At 37.6% G+C, this 14,810-nt stretch overlaps 1 protein-coding gene across 6 annotated transcripts in view; it reads left to right on the top strand.

The window, feature by feature from the left end:
- The first annotated feature begins 998 nt into the window (after positions 1–998).
- Positions 999–14,810, top strand: part of gxylt1b (glucoside xylosyltransferase 1b) — a 109,138-nt gene continuing 95,326 nt past the window's right edge. For 4 of the 6 annotated variants that reach the window (XR_002920782.2, XM_024286914.2, XM_024286928.2 and 1 more), the window contains exons 1-6: positions 999–1,444; positions 2,086–2,275; positions 3,150–3,281; positions 4,289–4,540; positions 4,615–4,738; positions 6,473–6,645. Coding sequence is in view for 5 of the 6 variants with exons in the window: in XM_024286914.2 (XP_024142682.1) it covers positions 1,245–1,444; positions 2,086–2,275; positions 3,150–3,281; positions 4,289–4,540; positions 4,615–4,738; positions 6,473–6,645 (1,071 nt within the window). In the remaining variant the exon portion in view is untranslated. Of the gene's footprint in view, positions 1,445–2,085; positions 2,276–3,149; positions 3,282–4,288; positions 4,541–4,614; positions 4,739–6,472; positions 6,646–9,944; positions 11,832–12,007; positions 13,170–14,810 lie in introns of those variants that run through there. The other 2 variants (XM_036210193.1, XM_024286898.2) reach the window with 2 other exon arrangements.

The following is a 14,810-nucleotide window of genomic DNA, read 5'->3' as shown; positions in this document are numbered from 1 at the left end:
ACAAAACAAAACATAAAAGTACTTTAACAGAAGCCAAGTATGGTATTTTTTTTGGCTTGTTTTCTTATAAAATATAAAAAAATATAAAAAAGAGAAGAATATTGTATATAGTGTAGGCCATTTTCAGCTTCGGCAATATTTCACTTTGTTTACACAAATTAATCAAATTGATTTTTGTGAAAAAAAAGCTTTAATTCATTAAATGTATTTTAGGCTGCAGGGAATACCTACTTGATTTTATGTTATTTTATTTCACTGACAATGAAGGACTTCTAACTTTATTCGTTTGTGTTGTGGTTAAATGTAAAATTTGGGTTAAACTTATTATTTTTTTTAAACAAAAAGTGTTTTTAAAATTGAATTTAAACAACTAATATAGTAAGAAACATCAAAATTAGATGTACTAATCTTAGCTTCTTTGGGAATGTGTTCTAAAAGTATTTTAAAACTCCCCCCTTTAGGTTTCTTTATTTATTTAAATTTCTAGGGAGTTTTATTTTTGCAGTGCCCTGCCGCCGTCGTTTCCTGAGTATCATCAGTCAACCATGCAATTTTCCCACACTTAATAAAAATTCACTTGACATTCATGTTTGCTAGTCAGACGCTCTCTTTTCAAAGAGGGCGACTTTCTTAAAGGCGACACTGAATGAATCTTTTCAGAGGTGAAGCCATTATTCACATTTGGCTCACACCCTTCCCCCACAGAGCGTCTCCGGCTTCTGTTTCAGGATAGAGAGCAGAGGAGGATCAGGTTCAACGGAAAAAGCAAAACGGACTTCCGGAAATATTTAGGTTCCCTTCAAAATAAAAAAGTGTCTCCAACGGAAGTCGTTCACTAGCTGGTAGGTTGGTATTTAAGGCTATGTTAACGAATAATAATTAAAAAAAGGAACAGTGCGAGCATACATTTTTTATTTAAATTTGTTTTTTTTTTCAGTAAAATAAAATTGAATTGTAATGACTTTTAAGTGTTTTAAGATACATTTCATTGTTTCTGCAGACGAAGTTTGATAGGGAAAAAACAAAGAATAAAACTCTCCAGCTCATATTTGAAATATATACATAAAAATATAGTTTTTCACTAAGAGTATTTTTTTTCCTTTTGTCAAAAACATCCTAAAAGGGTCTTATTTTGTAAAAGCTAACCGGAAGTGCTTCGTCAAAGCGTCAAAATTAGCACAGAGTGTCGCGCGACAGTTTCTGTGTCATGAATTTACTCCTAATGCCCGTTTTTAAGTCTCAGAATGCGGCGTTACATTCGTGCACTGGTGCTGTGCATGGTGTTTGCCGTGTTTTCGGGCCTGTTCGTGTACAGTAAACTGCTTTACTCCGACGTCTCGGTCGCTAGCGGAGCGAAGAGGGTCTTCAGCCCCCCGCGAGACCCCGGAGGAGGACAAGGAGCCGCGAGCGAAACTGGGGACCGAAACCCACACCGGGCCAACAGGTAGGACGGGATATTTAGGCAACACATAATGATAACAACAACAGTAATAGTTATCATTTTATTGCTATTGGTGTGCAGGCATGGGCTTCGATAGTTTATTCTGACCACCGGTGATGCATAGGAATGTGGCACCGTCCATTGAAATGAGATCTAAAGTTACTTTAAATATGAAAATAATCATATGTTCATGATCTACTCTCTTTAATTCAACTTTTTTCCTTTTCCTTTTTTTTTTTTGCAACTACCATAACGCCCACCACACATTAACAAAAAAAACTTTTTATTTTATTGTTAGTAAAAATATTTTTTAGCATTGTGAACACACAAAAGAATAAAAATATGCATTTATTAAATTCATTTTTTTTCTCCACATATAACTTTTTAAAAGAATAACTAGTGAAGGAGATGGTGGTAGTTCATCTTGCCGCCAGCAGAGGTCACTGTTTCCAATGTTTCAAAAGTTTGTTTTAATCTCAAGAACTTTTCTCTTTTAACGTGTTGGTCTGTATTTAATGCATATTGAAGTAAATAAATACATTTGTTTTGATGTAAACATGATTGTTAGTTTCTTTGACATGGATAGAGTTCATATATTTATAAGAAGTGTTTGTAATATGTTTCCGTGTATTTTCCCTCCTCAGGTTCTTCACGCCTGATGGCAGGGATATAGAAAGCCGACGTCCGCCCTCCATGCATCTGGCTGTGGTGACCTGTGGGGACAGGCTGGAGGAGACTCTCACCATGATCAAGTCGGCGGTGCTGTTCAGCATCAAGCTTCTTCATTTGCACATCTTTGCGGAAGATCAGCTCCATGCTAGCTTTGTAGAAGCTGTGAGAATTGTTTTCATTTTTATGTATCGTTTTCGCATTTTTTTTTCTTATTGAGACTTTGAGTGAAAAGGCACAAAAACTCACAAATATTTACATGTATCTAGTACCTGTGGAAAATGATTAGTGAGCAAACTTTCCCATAATACGGGAAAATAATTTTGTGTGATTTCTTTTCAAACATTTCACACACAGGCCACAAGGTAAAGTCTACTAAGTCTAGTTTTGTTGACCTTCTACTTTGTGAAGAGGCCGCCATCTTTAATTAAATAACAAAAAGAAAAATCACATTTAATTCCTTCAACAAATTTAAGCTCCTCCTATGGATTTCCATCCATCCTCTCCTAACCCCTCGAGCATCATTTTGAAGCTGCTTAAGAAAAACATGTCTGATTTATAAGTTGTAGATTGTGGACAGTGTTACTGTTAAAGTGGCGCTCCCCTCTTGCTTGCATGTTTGTTACAGGAATATTGTGAAAATGTAATACATAAATCACAGACTTGTGCGAAAGAAAACAATGTGACATACAATAGGAAACATATTAGGAATGTAGAAACCTCCGTTGCTAAGGAAATCCAAAAATGTACTTTTATAGGTTCGTCTAAAAATGACATAGATCTGTTTGTTATCCCCAGGTGATCAAAAAATAAAATGGTTGCTATGGAGCTAGATCTAACAAAAAGCTACCATTTTGAAAAAAGTGTTTTTTATTTGTATGAATTTGCCACACGCATGTCTGACCAGGGTGGCAGAGGAAAAGGGGAGAGTGAGAGTGAAGGAGAGGGTCAGCCAATCAGGACGGGTTAAAGGGGTGGCTGGGGCAATCTCAGCCAATTTGAATAATTATTTTGCACACATTTTTTGTCTGTTTTCTAGCTGGAGCTTTGGCCTGGTTTTGTTCGCTCCACCTTTACCTACACCCTCCACCCCATCAGCTTTCCCAGCGACAATGCAAAAGAATGGAAGAAACTTTTCAAACCCTGTGCATCGCAGAGACTCTTTCTACCTGTGAGTTTCACACGTCTGTCTCTTAAACCAACTTTTACTTTGAAATTTTTAAACAAAAAAGCTATCAACATTTCTCTTTATTTACATTGTGGTAAAGTCCAACAAAAATGTCTGTAATTTGTTGTAATTTTAAACATTCTAACCTTATGCTTCATAGATAATTAGATAAAAGTGGCCGATTCTTGTCACCAAAACTAGATTTTTTATTTTGGTATTTTGCAGTTCTATGTCAAAGAATTTCTTCTACTTTTTATGGCAAAAGAGCTATAAATAACCTAAAAAACACATTTTTTTGTAATTTATTAAATGAAAGTTGGACTTTTATAGTTGTTGCTAGGGCTGGTACGATTAGTCGGCTAATCGATGACTAATCGACTATTAAAATGATCTAATTTAATAGTCGATTAGTCGTTACTTTATATAATATGGAGTCCGAATGTAGTAAAGTTGAAAGTTATATCGGCATTCTGCTTGCTTTTTGGACTATTTTGGCATTTATTAAGGTTTTTTAGGGTATTTTGGAGTTTAGCTAATATTTCAGCTGCATGCTAGCTGTTTTGGTTAATTTAGGCTTTTTTCATTTTTTAGGCTAATTTCGGTTCTTACCTAATATTTCAGCCGCATGCTAGCTATTTTTACTAATTTAATCTTTTTTGATTTTTAGGCTAATTTGGAGTTTAGCGTATATTTCTGCCGCATGCTAGCTGTTTTGACTAATTCCGTTTTTTTTTTTCAGTTCTTTTAGGCTAACTTGGCATTTAACTAATATTTTAGCTGGCTATCAGCTTTAGCGTAATGTTTAAATATATTTAATCTGCGTTCTTCTAAAGCTGAGTATTATTATTTTTTTCTGTTTGACAGAACTACGTAAGCTTTTAAAGACTGATTTCTGTTTTTTTTATTAGTCCGTAGGTTTATTTTGAAAATCTGTTTTTTGCCAAACAGGAAATGGACCTTTTCTGCTAATTATTGGTCACTATCACACATCTGGCTTTTCTCTGTTTCAGCTGATCCTAAAAGACGTGGACTCTGTGGTTTACGTCGACTCGGACATCCTCTTCTTGCAGCCCGTGGACGACTTGTGGGACTTTCTGTCCCAGTTCGACCCCTCCCAGCTCGCCGCCATGGCCCCAGAGCATGAGGAGCCCCGCATAGCTTGGTACAACCGTTTCGCCATGCACCCATTCTACGGCAGGACGGGCGTCAACTCTGGCGTCATGCTTATGAATATGACGAGGATGAGGAGCGCATACTTCAAGGTGAAGCAGAAGTGATTCCTTAAATTGACCAGGATGTGTCCTGTCTTCAACTGGCAGCTGGTTTCTGTCCACAGAATGACATGACGCCGGTGGGGCTGCTTTGGGAAGAGCTGCTGATGCCTCTGCTGCAGAAATACAAGCTGAACATAACCTGGGGAGATCAGGACCTTCTTAATATTATTTTCCATCACAACCCTGGTACGACTGTCTCAAATATCCTTAAAAATCTACTCCGATCATCTTTTGATCTATTGTTAAAGCGTTTCCAGGAGTCTTTTAATTCTGATTATACCGTTTATAACCATAAAAAAACATATTTCTACTATGTCTAGTTTCTAGACATAATTGTTCATTAGAAATTTGCCCCTAAGTCCTGGGCGGGACCATTGGCGAGGAGGAATTCCCTCTACATAACAAAAATGGCGAGCAATATTGGAGCTATCCTCTCGTACAGTTTTGAGCCAGATGCCAGCTCAGATGAGGAAAACGAAGACGCACATAGGTCTAGCTGTCAAAAATTAGATCCGGCAAGCTACGTACACACTACCTTCATCGAGATATGTACACACTACCTTCATCAAGATACGTACACACTACCTTCATGGAGATACGTACACATTACCCTCATGGAGATACGTACACACTACCTTCATCGACATACGTACACACTACCTTCATGGAGATACGTACACACTACCTTCATGGAGATACGTACACACTACCTTCATCAATCTACGTACACACTACCTTCATGGAGATACGTACACACTACCTTCATCAATCTACGTACACACTACCTTCATCGAGATACGTACACACTACCTTCATCGAGATACGTACACACTACCTTCATCAATCTACGTACACACTACCTTCATGGAGATATGTACACACTACCTTCATCAATCTACGTACACACTACCTTCATCGACATACGTACACACTACCTTCATCGACATACGTACACACTACCTTCATCAATCTACGTACACACTACCTTCATGGAGATATGTACACACTACCATCATCAATCTACGAACACACTACCTTCATCAATCTACGTACACACTACCTTCATGGAGATAAGTACACACTACCATCATCAAAGAGCGTTCAAGCGGTCACTTTCAATGAAAAGTCTGTGAAACACACCTAAAAGCCTATTTCAGGCACTTGCATTCAAAACTCTTGCATTCATGTGTAGCAACACAAGTTTTCTTAAATCGTTTTTGGGCTTTACATACGAAAAAACCGTGGTCATTAATTGTGTTTTGTCAGCTAAATCAGGTTGAACCAATCAAGGACTTGGATTTGGTAGTGACACTGAGAAACTCACCAAACTCAGAGCTCAGCTAGTTTATCTGCTGATTCCAGGCACGGCAACAAGCCTGACCACGTCTGCCTTTGTTTTTCAAATAAATATAAACCAAGGCCACATTGCTGACATGATTGTAATCCATACCTGCCATTGCAATGACGTTAGAAAGGAATCAAACCGTTTCGCGCCCAATATGGAATTTTTCTGCGCTTTGACATTTCGTACCAAGCCTCTTCCAACTTTAGGTGGCGCTAGTAAACGTGCTACTATACAGGAGAAAAACAAGCAGAAAAAGAAGCCCCTCTCTGCTTGTCCATTGTAAACACCGTGAGCTAAGGTCACCTTCTTCAAATCACCTCAAATGTTTTACATAGTTTCAGAATAGAGCAGAGCAGGCAGCCTGTGGCCTGCCCAGTGTCTTTTTTCTTTGTTTTTTAACACTTTTTTTTTTGCTCCTGATTCACAACAATTTGAATAAGGAAATACTCAGAAAGATACATTTTAGCTTCATTTTATTAATATATGTCCTCCATCATGAGAAAGATTATGTGAGAAACACCAAAAACGGTCTTATAAAGCCCGAGGTTTTCATGTATTTGTGTTCTCGCTCTCAGAGATGCTGCTGGAGTTTCCTTGCAAGTGGAATTACCGTCCGGACCACTGCATCTATGGCAGTAACTGTGCTTCCGCTGAAGAGGACGGCGTCTATGTTATGCACGGAAACAGAGGAGTTTACCATGACCAGAAGCAACCGGCCTTCAGGGCCGTTTACCAGTCTATAAAGAAGGTGGGTGTGCACAAAACTTTGATCCTGCAGTGAGTCTTTAGATGCAGACATCACTCTGGACTGCAACAACCATATTGTTTTTGCAATTCTGTCTTCCTACTGCGCCTCTGAGCAAAAACTTCACCAAAATTTGCATATACCTGGTACCCAGTGAAAATGAATTCTGGACAAGGTGAACCAAAAAATGTTGACACCACAACAGGGGAAAATGACTAGAAATTGAATGGAACCAAAATCTCTTATGGAGCGCAAAAAGTATTTTTAAATTCCACTAATAAAAGTGAACGAAATAATTTGATATTAGGAATGTGGGCGTGGTTATCAAAAAACTTCCGTTGCCAAGGAAATCCAAAAGTTTACTTTTGCAAATTCTTCGAAAAATGATCTAGACCTCTTTATCACCCCCTGGCAACCAAAAAATAAAATGGTTGCTATGGAGATAAAATCATCAGAAAGGCCGCCATTTTGAAAATTCAATTTTTTTTAATGAATTTGTCAGGAGCAGCTCTGACCATGGTGGACATTTTTACTCTTTATTTCTAATTTTTCCTTAGACCAAATAATTAGATTAACTTTTTTTACATATGTAGATGTTTACATTATTTTATAAAACCCATAAAAATAAGAGACATATTTATATATATAATTGTGATAAAAAATTATGATTTAGTCATAAAAACTGCCTTCTTCTATGATCATTCCTAATGTCTGACTCATTATCTGTAAAGTATAAAACCATTGCATCATGTAACTGTTTCTCAGACTCAATTCTTGCCATATAAATAGACCTATTTTAAAATCTTTATTGACATTTTTTTTGTCAACAATTTTGGCAGTTTGAAATTTCTACCAGCAGGTGGAGCTGTTGTGCCATTCCTGGAATTTTCCTTTAAAACCTCAGAACAAATATTGAGATGATTTTATAAACTGAAGTGTTTTTAAACAAACAATTTTAGCAAAAATAGTTAATGAATGAAGTTTTGTAATAAATAACATTTGAATCGCTGAATAAGATTTCCTTGCGTGGAAACTCCCTTTTAAACCAGCTTTAGCCGCCAGTCTAATCATCATCTTACAATATATTTGATAATAAAAAAGGGTTGCAACAAAATTAAATCAGGGAAATGACAAAAACAGAAGCAGCTGAAAAACAGACGACACAGAAGGAGTGATAGAACAATGACACACAGCACCTGCCACTGCTGTGTTTTAGTGTGAAAGTTGTTAAACAGTAAAACAGCCCAGTGTATTTTCATTCATCCATGTGTTTGAAAAGCAGCTGCTTCTCTTTCAACACTTCCTGACTAAAGAGCTCCTCATCAAGGTCTCTTAAGGGCCCAAACCTTGTAAAAAAAACAAGGTTGATGGCTCTGCAAAGCCTCACGGGTTTAATTTAGCCCGAAACGTGACGGAAAAAGGTCGTTTTATAACCTCCGCGACACAGACGGCCCTCTACGGATGGTCGTCCGGACGGGAGTTGACCTCAGACGTTCGGCGGTGAAACCCAAGCGAATCTTCCCCCCAGGAGGATGTTTACGGTGCGCTCCCCTGCCGTGTAATGGTATCGACGACACAAGTGGCATTTACTTAATGAAGCCATCAAAGCCCAGCGCCTCATTGCTCGGCAGGTGAACATAGATCAGGCTGATGGCTCATCTATACCTTTATCCATGGCCTGCAGTTAAGACTTTGGGTTTTATAGGACAGGATCAATTATTGTAGCGTCAAGTTTTACAGCGCGCTGACACACACACACCATCCCATACAGACACACACTGCAGGATTTTTATAGATTTGCAATCAACTTTGATTTGCCAGGAGCATCAATGGGTGTAGATTTCTAGTTTTTGTCTCCGGGCAACTTAGAGTGTGAATCTTGTGTTGTGTGGTACTATGAACACAGAAGAAGATTTAACTTCGGAACTCCCACTAACAAAAATAAATGAATGAACGTTAGTGGTTTTGGTGCTTTCAAGATTCTGTTCTGCTCGTCTTCTGGACTTTTATTTTGAAGGCCAGATATCCTGTTGATCTCTGATTAGATTCCTTCATTTTTATGGAGCAATCCAATGATGAAAAAACAATCCCCCAGGTGAACCTGTGGCATCTTTCTGGGCGACATCCCGACTTCCTGACATTTGTTGTTGTTTAAAACCAAAATCCTAAAAAGGAACCAGAGAACCAAGCGCACAGGAACTCAAAACATCAGCCGATAGCATCAATATGGAAGCCTAATTTTCCCTTTGTATCCTTTTTGACCATCCTGATAAAGATTTTACCAATAACTGAAAACATTTTGCTCATACTTAGCTGAAAAGTCACCATGATATTAAAACAATTGTTTAAATTAGGTTTTTAAGTATTTTTCCAAAGCTGTCCCGTGGAGGAACAACTGGAGAACATTTTACTCCATAGATTGTGTGTGTTTGTGAACTAGACTCAAACGGGTTTGTTTTAGTTCAACATAATAATCCTTAGCTAAGAGGAGGAAACAAAGTAGAAAAATATCTATTTTTTTGTGTTTTGTAAGTGGAAGAAACAGCAATATTGATCCAGATTAGAAAAAAAATATATGCTTTTTTGGTGGGAAAATTCAGATTTTTGAAATTAAAAAAAACTTTTTGATGAAGCTTTAAAGCTTAAAAAAGTTCTTATCAATTTTTTACTTATTTGTCAGATCATGAGGATGAAATGTATTCTCACTGATGCATGCTGGTCCTGCACAAAAAGAGCACGCTCTATAACCTCAGACAAAGGAAAAGCTCTGATCAGGGCCCCGCCCTCTTCTTCCAACAGTAGTTTTTTTCTTTTACAGCCCGCGCCGGGTTCAGGCCCCGCGGTGCCCCGTCAGCCGCACCAAATCAATACAGCAACTGTAAACGCTGCTTTACGAGCAGCGGCTGTGCAGCGCGACGTGCTCATAAAAAAACGCCGTTTTCTTTGCGACCCGATATCAAGAACCCAACTGCAGGCAAATGAGCTGGCATAAAAAAATACCGGATGATTCCCCTTTGATTTCCTCGGAGCGCCGTAAAGACCCGGCTTTATTGGGAAGACATGGAATCTCTAGTTGGTCTCAAAGCCTATAGCACTAAAGTTACCCCCCAGCGGCAAAGTGGTAAAGTCCAGCTGACCGCTAACGTTTATGCATTCTTATATGGCAAAGAAAAATCCACTTAATCCACAGGTCGCCGGGGTTTATTAAACCTGTTTTATTGCATGGAAGCAGTAAAAAAGAGAATAATAATCTTTCAGCAAAGAAATGTTTCAAACTCTCTTTTTAAATTTTGTTTTGGCAGTACGTCTTCGGCACAGACCCCGTCACCTCGCTGCTGGACGCTTTAGTGGAGGAACTCTCAAAGACGACACACACTTACTGCGGCAAATCTCACACACTCCTCACAAAGAGGCTGGAGCGCAGTCTGGCGAACGTCAAGAAACACGACGGCGACTTTAGAAACCCAAACGTAGGACGTCACCTGCCTGGGTAGAATTGATGTGCACGAAGCTCAAAGAAAGGAAGCAAGAGATGTCTCTAGAGGAACGCAGTTTGATGCTCTGCTGGGATTGACGGATTTTGAAAAGCTTTAAAAGACGGAAACCTCTAATACTGCTGGACTTTATTTTTTATGCTTTTGGTTGCTGACCGAAAGTGCAGAAAAGCAGACGTTGCTTTAGAATTTCCATATTGGAGAATTGATGTAAAACTCTTAATAGAAGAGATTAGACCATTGACTGTATTAGAGAACTGGAGCGATTGAGTGTGGAAAAAAAAAAAAACTGCTCACTTCAGGTTTGTGATACAGATGTCACCAAGTTGGAGCCTGACGTCGTCAATAAGAAGTGATTGGTTGGAGTTGTTGTTTCTATGGTAACCACTCGCACCAATCAGGAGTGAGCTTGTTAGAAGGCCACACCCCCACCACTAGAAAGCAAACTTTGTCATTCGAATGTGTGACGTTAGACCACACGCTTTTAAAGAGGTATGTGATTGATCCGTTTAAAACTTGACTCACTTGCAATAGAAAAAAAATATGAAAAAAATTAGTTTGAGCCATAAGGTGTTAAAAATGGCCAAATTACCCTATGATGTCATCGATTTCCCAAAGTATAAGCCTAATGAATATGAACATTTTACAAAGACCATCTATGAATCCACGGACAAAACAGAACTTGGATGGTTTGTTAAAAAATAAAACAATTTTCTCACAAAATTGTTAATAGCAATGCATTGTGGGCTACATTTTCCAATCTAGTTAGCATAGCACACTGATTTTTTGCAAAGACTTCTGGGAAATTTCTCAATTTTGGAGTTCAGACACCTCTACAAAGTAGCAAGCACACTTTTTAGTGTATTAAGTAGTGAGTAGCAAAGGAATATGGACACAGCCTATGCAATTTTGACTTCTTACAGCCAGTGGGGGAGGGGTCTCTCAGTCCAGTACTTATATTCAGCCAATGGGTTAGAACCACAATAAATAAATGTTTTCAGAAAACTTTTGTTGAACTTTGTCATCGTAGCATTTTGATGCTAAATCAACTTTAGTTGAATTAGCAGCTAATGCTATACATGTGTTTTCAGGGAAAAAGAGTTGAAACCAGGGGCGGAGCAACAAGGGGGGACCTTCCCCCCCAGCAAAAAAAAAAAAAAAAAATGTACCCCTCAATTTTTGACGTCAATTTTAGTATCAATATTGACACAGTCGAAGGAAAAACATCAATAAAAGCTTCATTAAAGTTTGCAGAAATAACAAAAGCAAAACTTTGCAATGAAACTTTGAGCCCACCAAATTATTTGCTACGCCCCTGTATTGTGTACACTGTCCCTTAGACAAAATCCACGTTATTTCCTTACTATGACGAGGAAATTCGTATTTTTGGAAAACTCACCTAATAAAAACTCATTAATGATAAAATATATAAGATATAAATGTTCTAGCTCCGTCACTGGTTAAAAAAGTTTTTTTTTTTACATGAACGCACAAGAAAATAACTTGAATTTGTGAATAAGCTATGATTTCTCCTAAGATACCAAAGATTTTTGTTACTTTGATTTTCCTCTACTGAATGTACCTTTTATTCTGATTTTTATAGGGAAAAAGACAGAAATATGTTGGTCAATTTTGATTTTTTTGTATTTTTTTTTGTTTTATATTTTGTGTTGAACAATAAAAATGTTTCACTTTTGCATTCTATTTTTCATCTTGACACACAGTGACATTGTTTTATTTAGTTGTTTTCAATAAAATACAACCTATAACAGCATTTTTAAAACAAAAAAATACATATTTTTAATTTATTTATTAACTACACATATTTTTATCAGTTGCACCTTTTCTTAGCTTCATAAACTAACTTGCAGAAGATTGACGCCGTGTTTCCAACCCCTCCTCGGGCCGATCGATGGAGCAGCCAATAATCTATGACCCGTCCCGGCCGCCGCTGCGACTTCCTGCCTCAGCGTTGAAGTGCTCATAAAGTGTAAGTGATGGACCAATAACACAGACCTATAGGTGCCTGTCAATGACGCGGCGTGCCATTGACTACAGGGAATGAGTTTATGCTTATTCCCATTAGGTGGAGCGTACCATCGTCCGTTTACGGCTCCACAGATAGTTTGATTCATCGCACCAGAGATACCCTTCATTCATCACTTTATATTCAGATGAAAGCTTATCAATTCTCTATTGACCCGAGCACCTAAATGCAACATGTAACAGGCGGGGTCCTCCAGGAAACAAAAGCGGGGTTGGGGTTCTTGAGTTGAGTTGGTAGTCCATCTTCCAAGGTTTCATTTTCCTGAAACCACATGTTTTATATCTCAATAAATAACTCAGATTTTATTTCTTTTGTGCCCTGGCAACTGCAAGAGAAACTATTGAAAAATAAATATGTGACCTCCAGCTTTGAGAGAGGGTGGAGGGGCAGGGTAATTAAACGTGTGTGTGAGGTGGGGGGAAATATCCAGGTGAATCTATTTTTTTTTGTCACTGAACACGGTAATTCAGAGAAAAGATGAGCAGTGCGAGGACACAGAAAAGAGGCTTATGGAGTGATTCGGTCATTGAAAAGAAAGAAAAAAAAAAAGGCTCTCAGAGCCGCAGATGCAGCAATTAGAGCACTTTGCCGCTTCACAACCCCATCTTTAGGAGGTTGCCTGAAAACAGAGTTGAACCTGAAAATGGCAGCATCAAAAGACAACAGAAGAAGACCTTTTTTTCCTTTTTTTTTGCTTTTCGTACTATTTGTTGTGTTCTTTGATGACACGGTGTAAACTGCTGCTAATGTAAAGACGCGCCGTCTTTCAGCCATGCTTCAAAAACACTCACTGAGCTAATGGAGAGCTCTTTTCTTCCTCTCTAAATAAAAAATAAAACCGATTGTAAACAGAAACGGGGTGGTGCAACATGGAAAGTCTGGCTTGGTTCTTCAAATAAAAATGTCTTTGTACATCTGTGCAGAAATCAAGAATTTTGTTCTTAGAGAGAACAGGCTAACGTCATGGTGTTAGCATGCTAGCTGTTCGTTTAGCTCCTATTTCAGCTACTAAACAAAAAACTTATTTTAACAGTGTTCTACAACAACTGTTTAATTCATTTTAAAGTAAAATAATTTTATGTAAATTGCATTTTTTTTTTTCTTACATTAATTGCAGATATGAGAATAAAACTAATAGTCTCCAGTTTCGGCTACTAAACAAAATCATGTTTTAACTGTGTTTTACAACTGTAAAACTCCCTTAAAACTAAAATATATAGTTTAACTTAAGTCACAAAAAAATCTTCACCTTAGTTGCAGAAATTAGAATAAAACTATTAGTGCTTCAAAAGCTGCTGTAGCTTCAGGTGGCCACCAGATGTCACCGTTACTTTTGTTGTTTTATGGTTTAAACAAAATTTGTACAAACCTTACATATTGTAGTTTATGAACTTTTACTCTAGGTTTTGTTTTTGGAGAAGTATTATTCTTTTGTTTGTTTAAAGAAACAAATGAGATGTAAGTTTAAGTAAATCATAAACCAAAACACTTTCATGATGCTTACAGGGTTTGGATTTCAAGTTTCAGAAAACATCCAAAAGGCCTTAAAAAATCCACCACCATGCCCTTTTCCCATCTATTCCATTGCTAATTGCTACAAATTTGCTGGATTAAGTGATTTAAGGTTTAAATTAACTGAAACACACATGATATGGATAAGTAGTTCCAGGTGGAAAATGGATGATGGGTAAATAAGTGGGTTATAACTCTCCAGAAACCAAAATAAAAGACCACTTTAGCTTTCCCTGATTTAATGCAAGCCAAATATTGCAGTTCCACAAGTGACCACTGGAAGATTGGTGTCAGAAGAGAGCAAGTACTCCCATGATAAACCCAAAACGTCACCAGGTACACCTAGATAACACGCGTTCTTTGACACGACCATTTGGGTGATCACCATTAATCAGCTGATTCTGAAAAGTGGCTTTTATGCAAAATATTTCTTAACGCAAAATGTTAATAGAGGCAAATGTCAAACCATTTCCACCTGGTCGCACTTTTGTGCTTAGTTTTTCAATACTATACCTTGATTATTTTACTCCTGTGTTGCGTTTTGTGTCCACACACTATGGGCTTCATGAGATGAAGAAGATATTCTGTAGGTCAGCGTGCCTAACATCTATTAGCATTACAGTTGCCTACAGAATCAGATTATTTACGTCAATTGCGTAAATACTAAACGGTTAAAGAATTATGCTAGTCGAAAAATGTACACACAGGAACTAAAGCTCTGGTGTTAAAAGGCAGATTTTTACACCAAAAATGAATGTATGTATAAAACTTTTTTTATGTTTATTGTTTTTTTTTTTTTTTATGCCATCAAAGACAATGTCAGTCAAATTTGACAAATTTTTAGGAGTCTTGTTTTTTGATTGAATGATGAGTGGATCTAAAAAAAATGTTTTATTTTTATTTTCTATAAACATAGTCAATGTATTTACCACTATATACGTCATTTTTGCTATTAAGAGTTCAATGGATGACATCAGAGATTATGCATCCAAGACTTCTTCTGTCTATCATTTGGACAGTCTGCATTCTTAAGTGATCTTATAGTCTCTAAATACGGTTTAATGCTAAGGGTGGTTCAGCCTGGAACTGAATGCACCAAATTAACAAACCTTATA

Source organism: Oryzias melastigma, linkage group LG23 (assembly GCF_002922805.2).
Source record: "Oryzias melastigma strain HK-1 linkage group LG23, ASM292280v2, whole genome shotgun sequence".
In the NCBI taxonomy this organism is placed as follows: Eukaryota; Metazoa; Chordata; class Actinopteri; order Beloniformes; family Adrianichthyidae; genus Oryzias; species Oryzias melastigma.
This window is presented reverse-complemented; position numbering and strand designations above follow the sequence as displayed.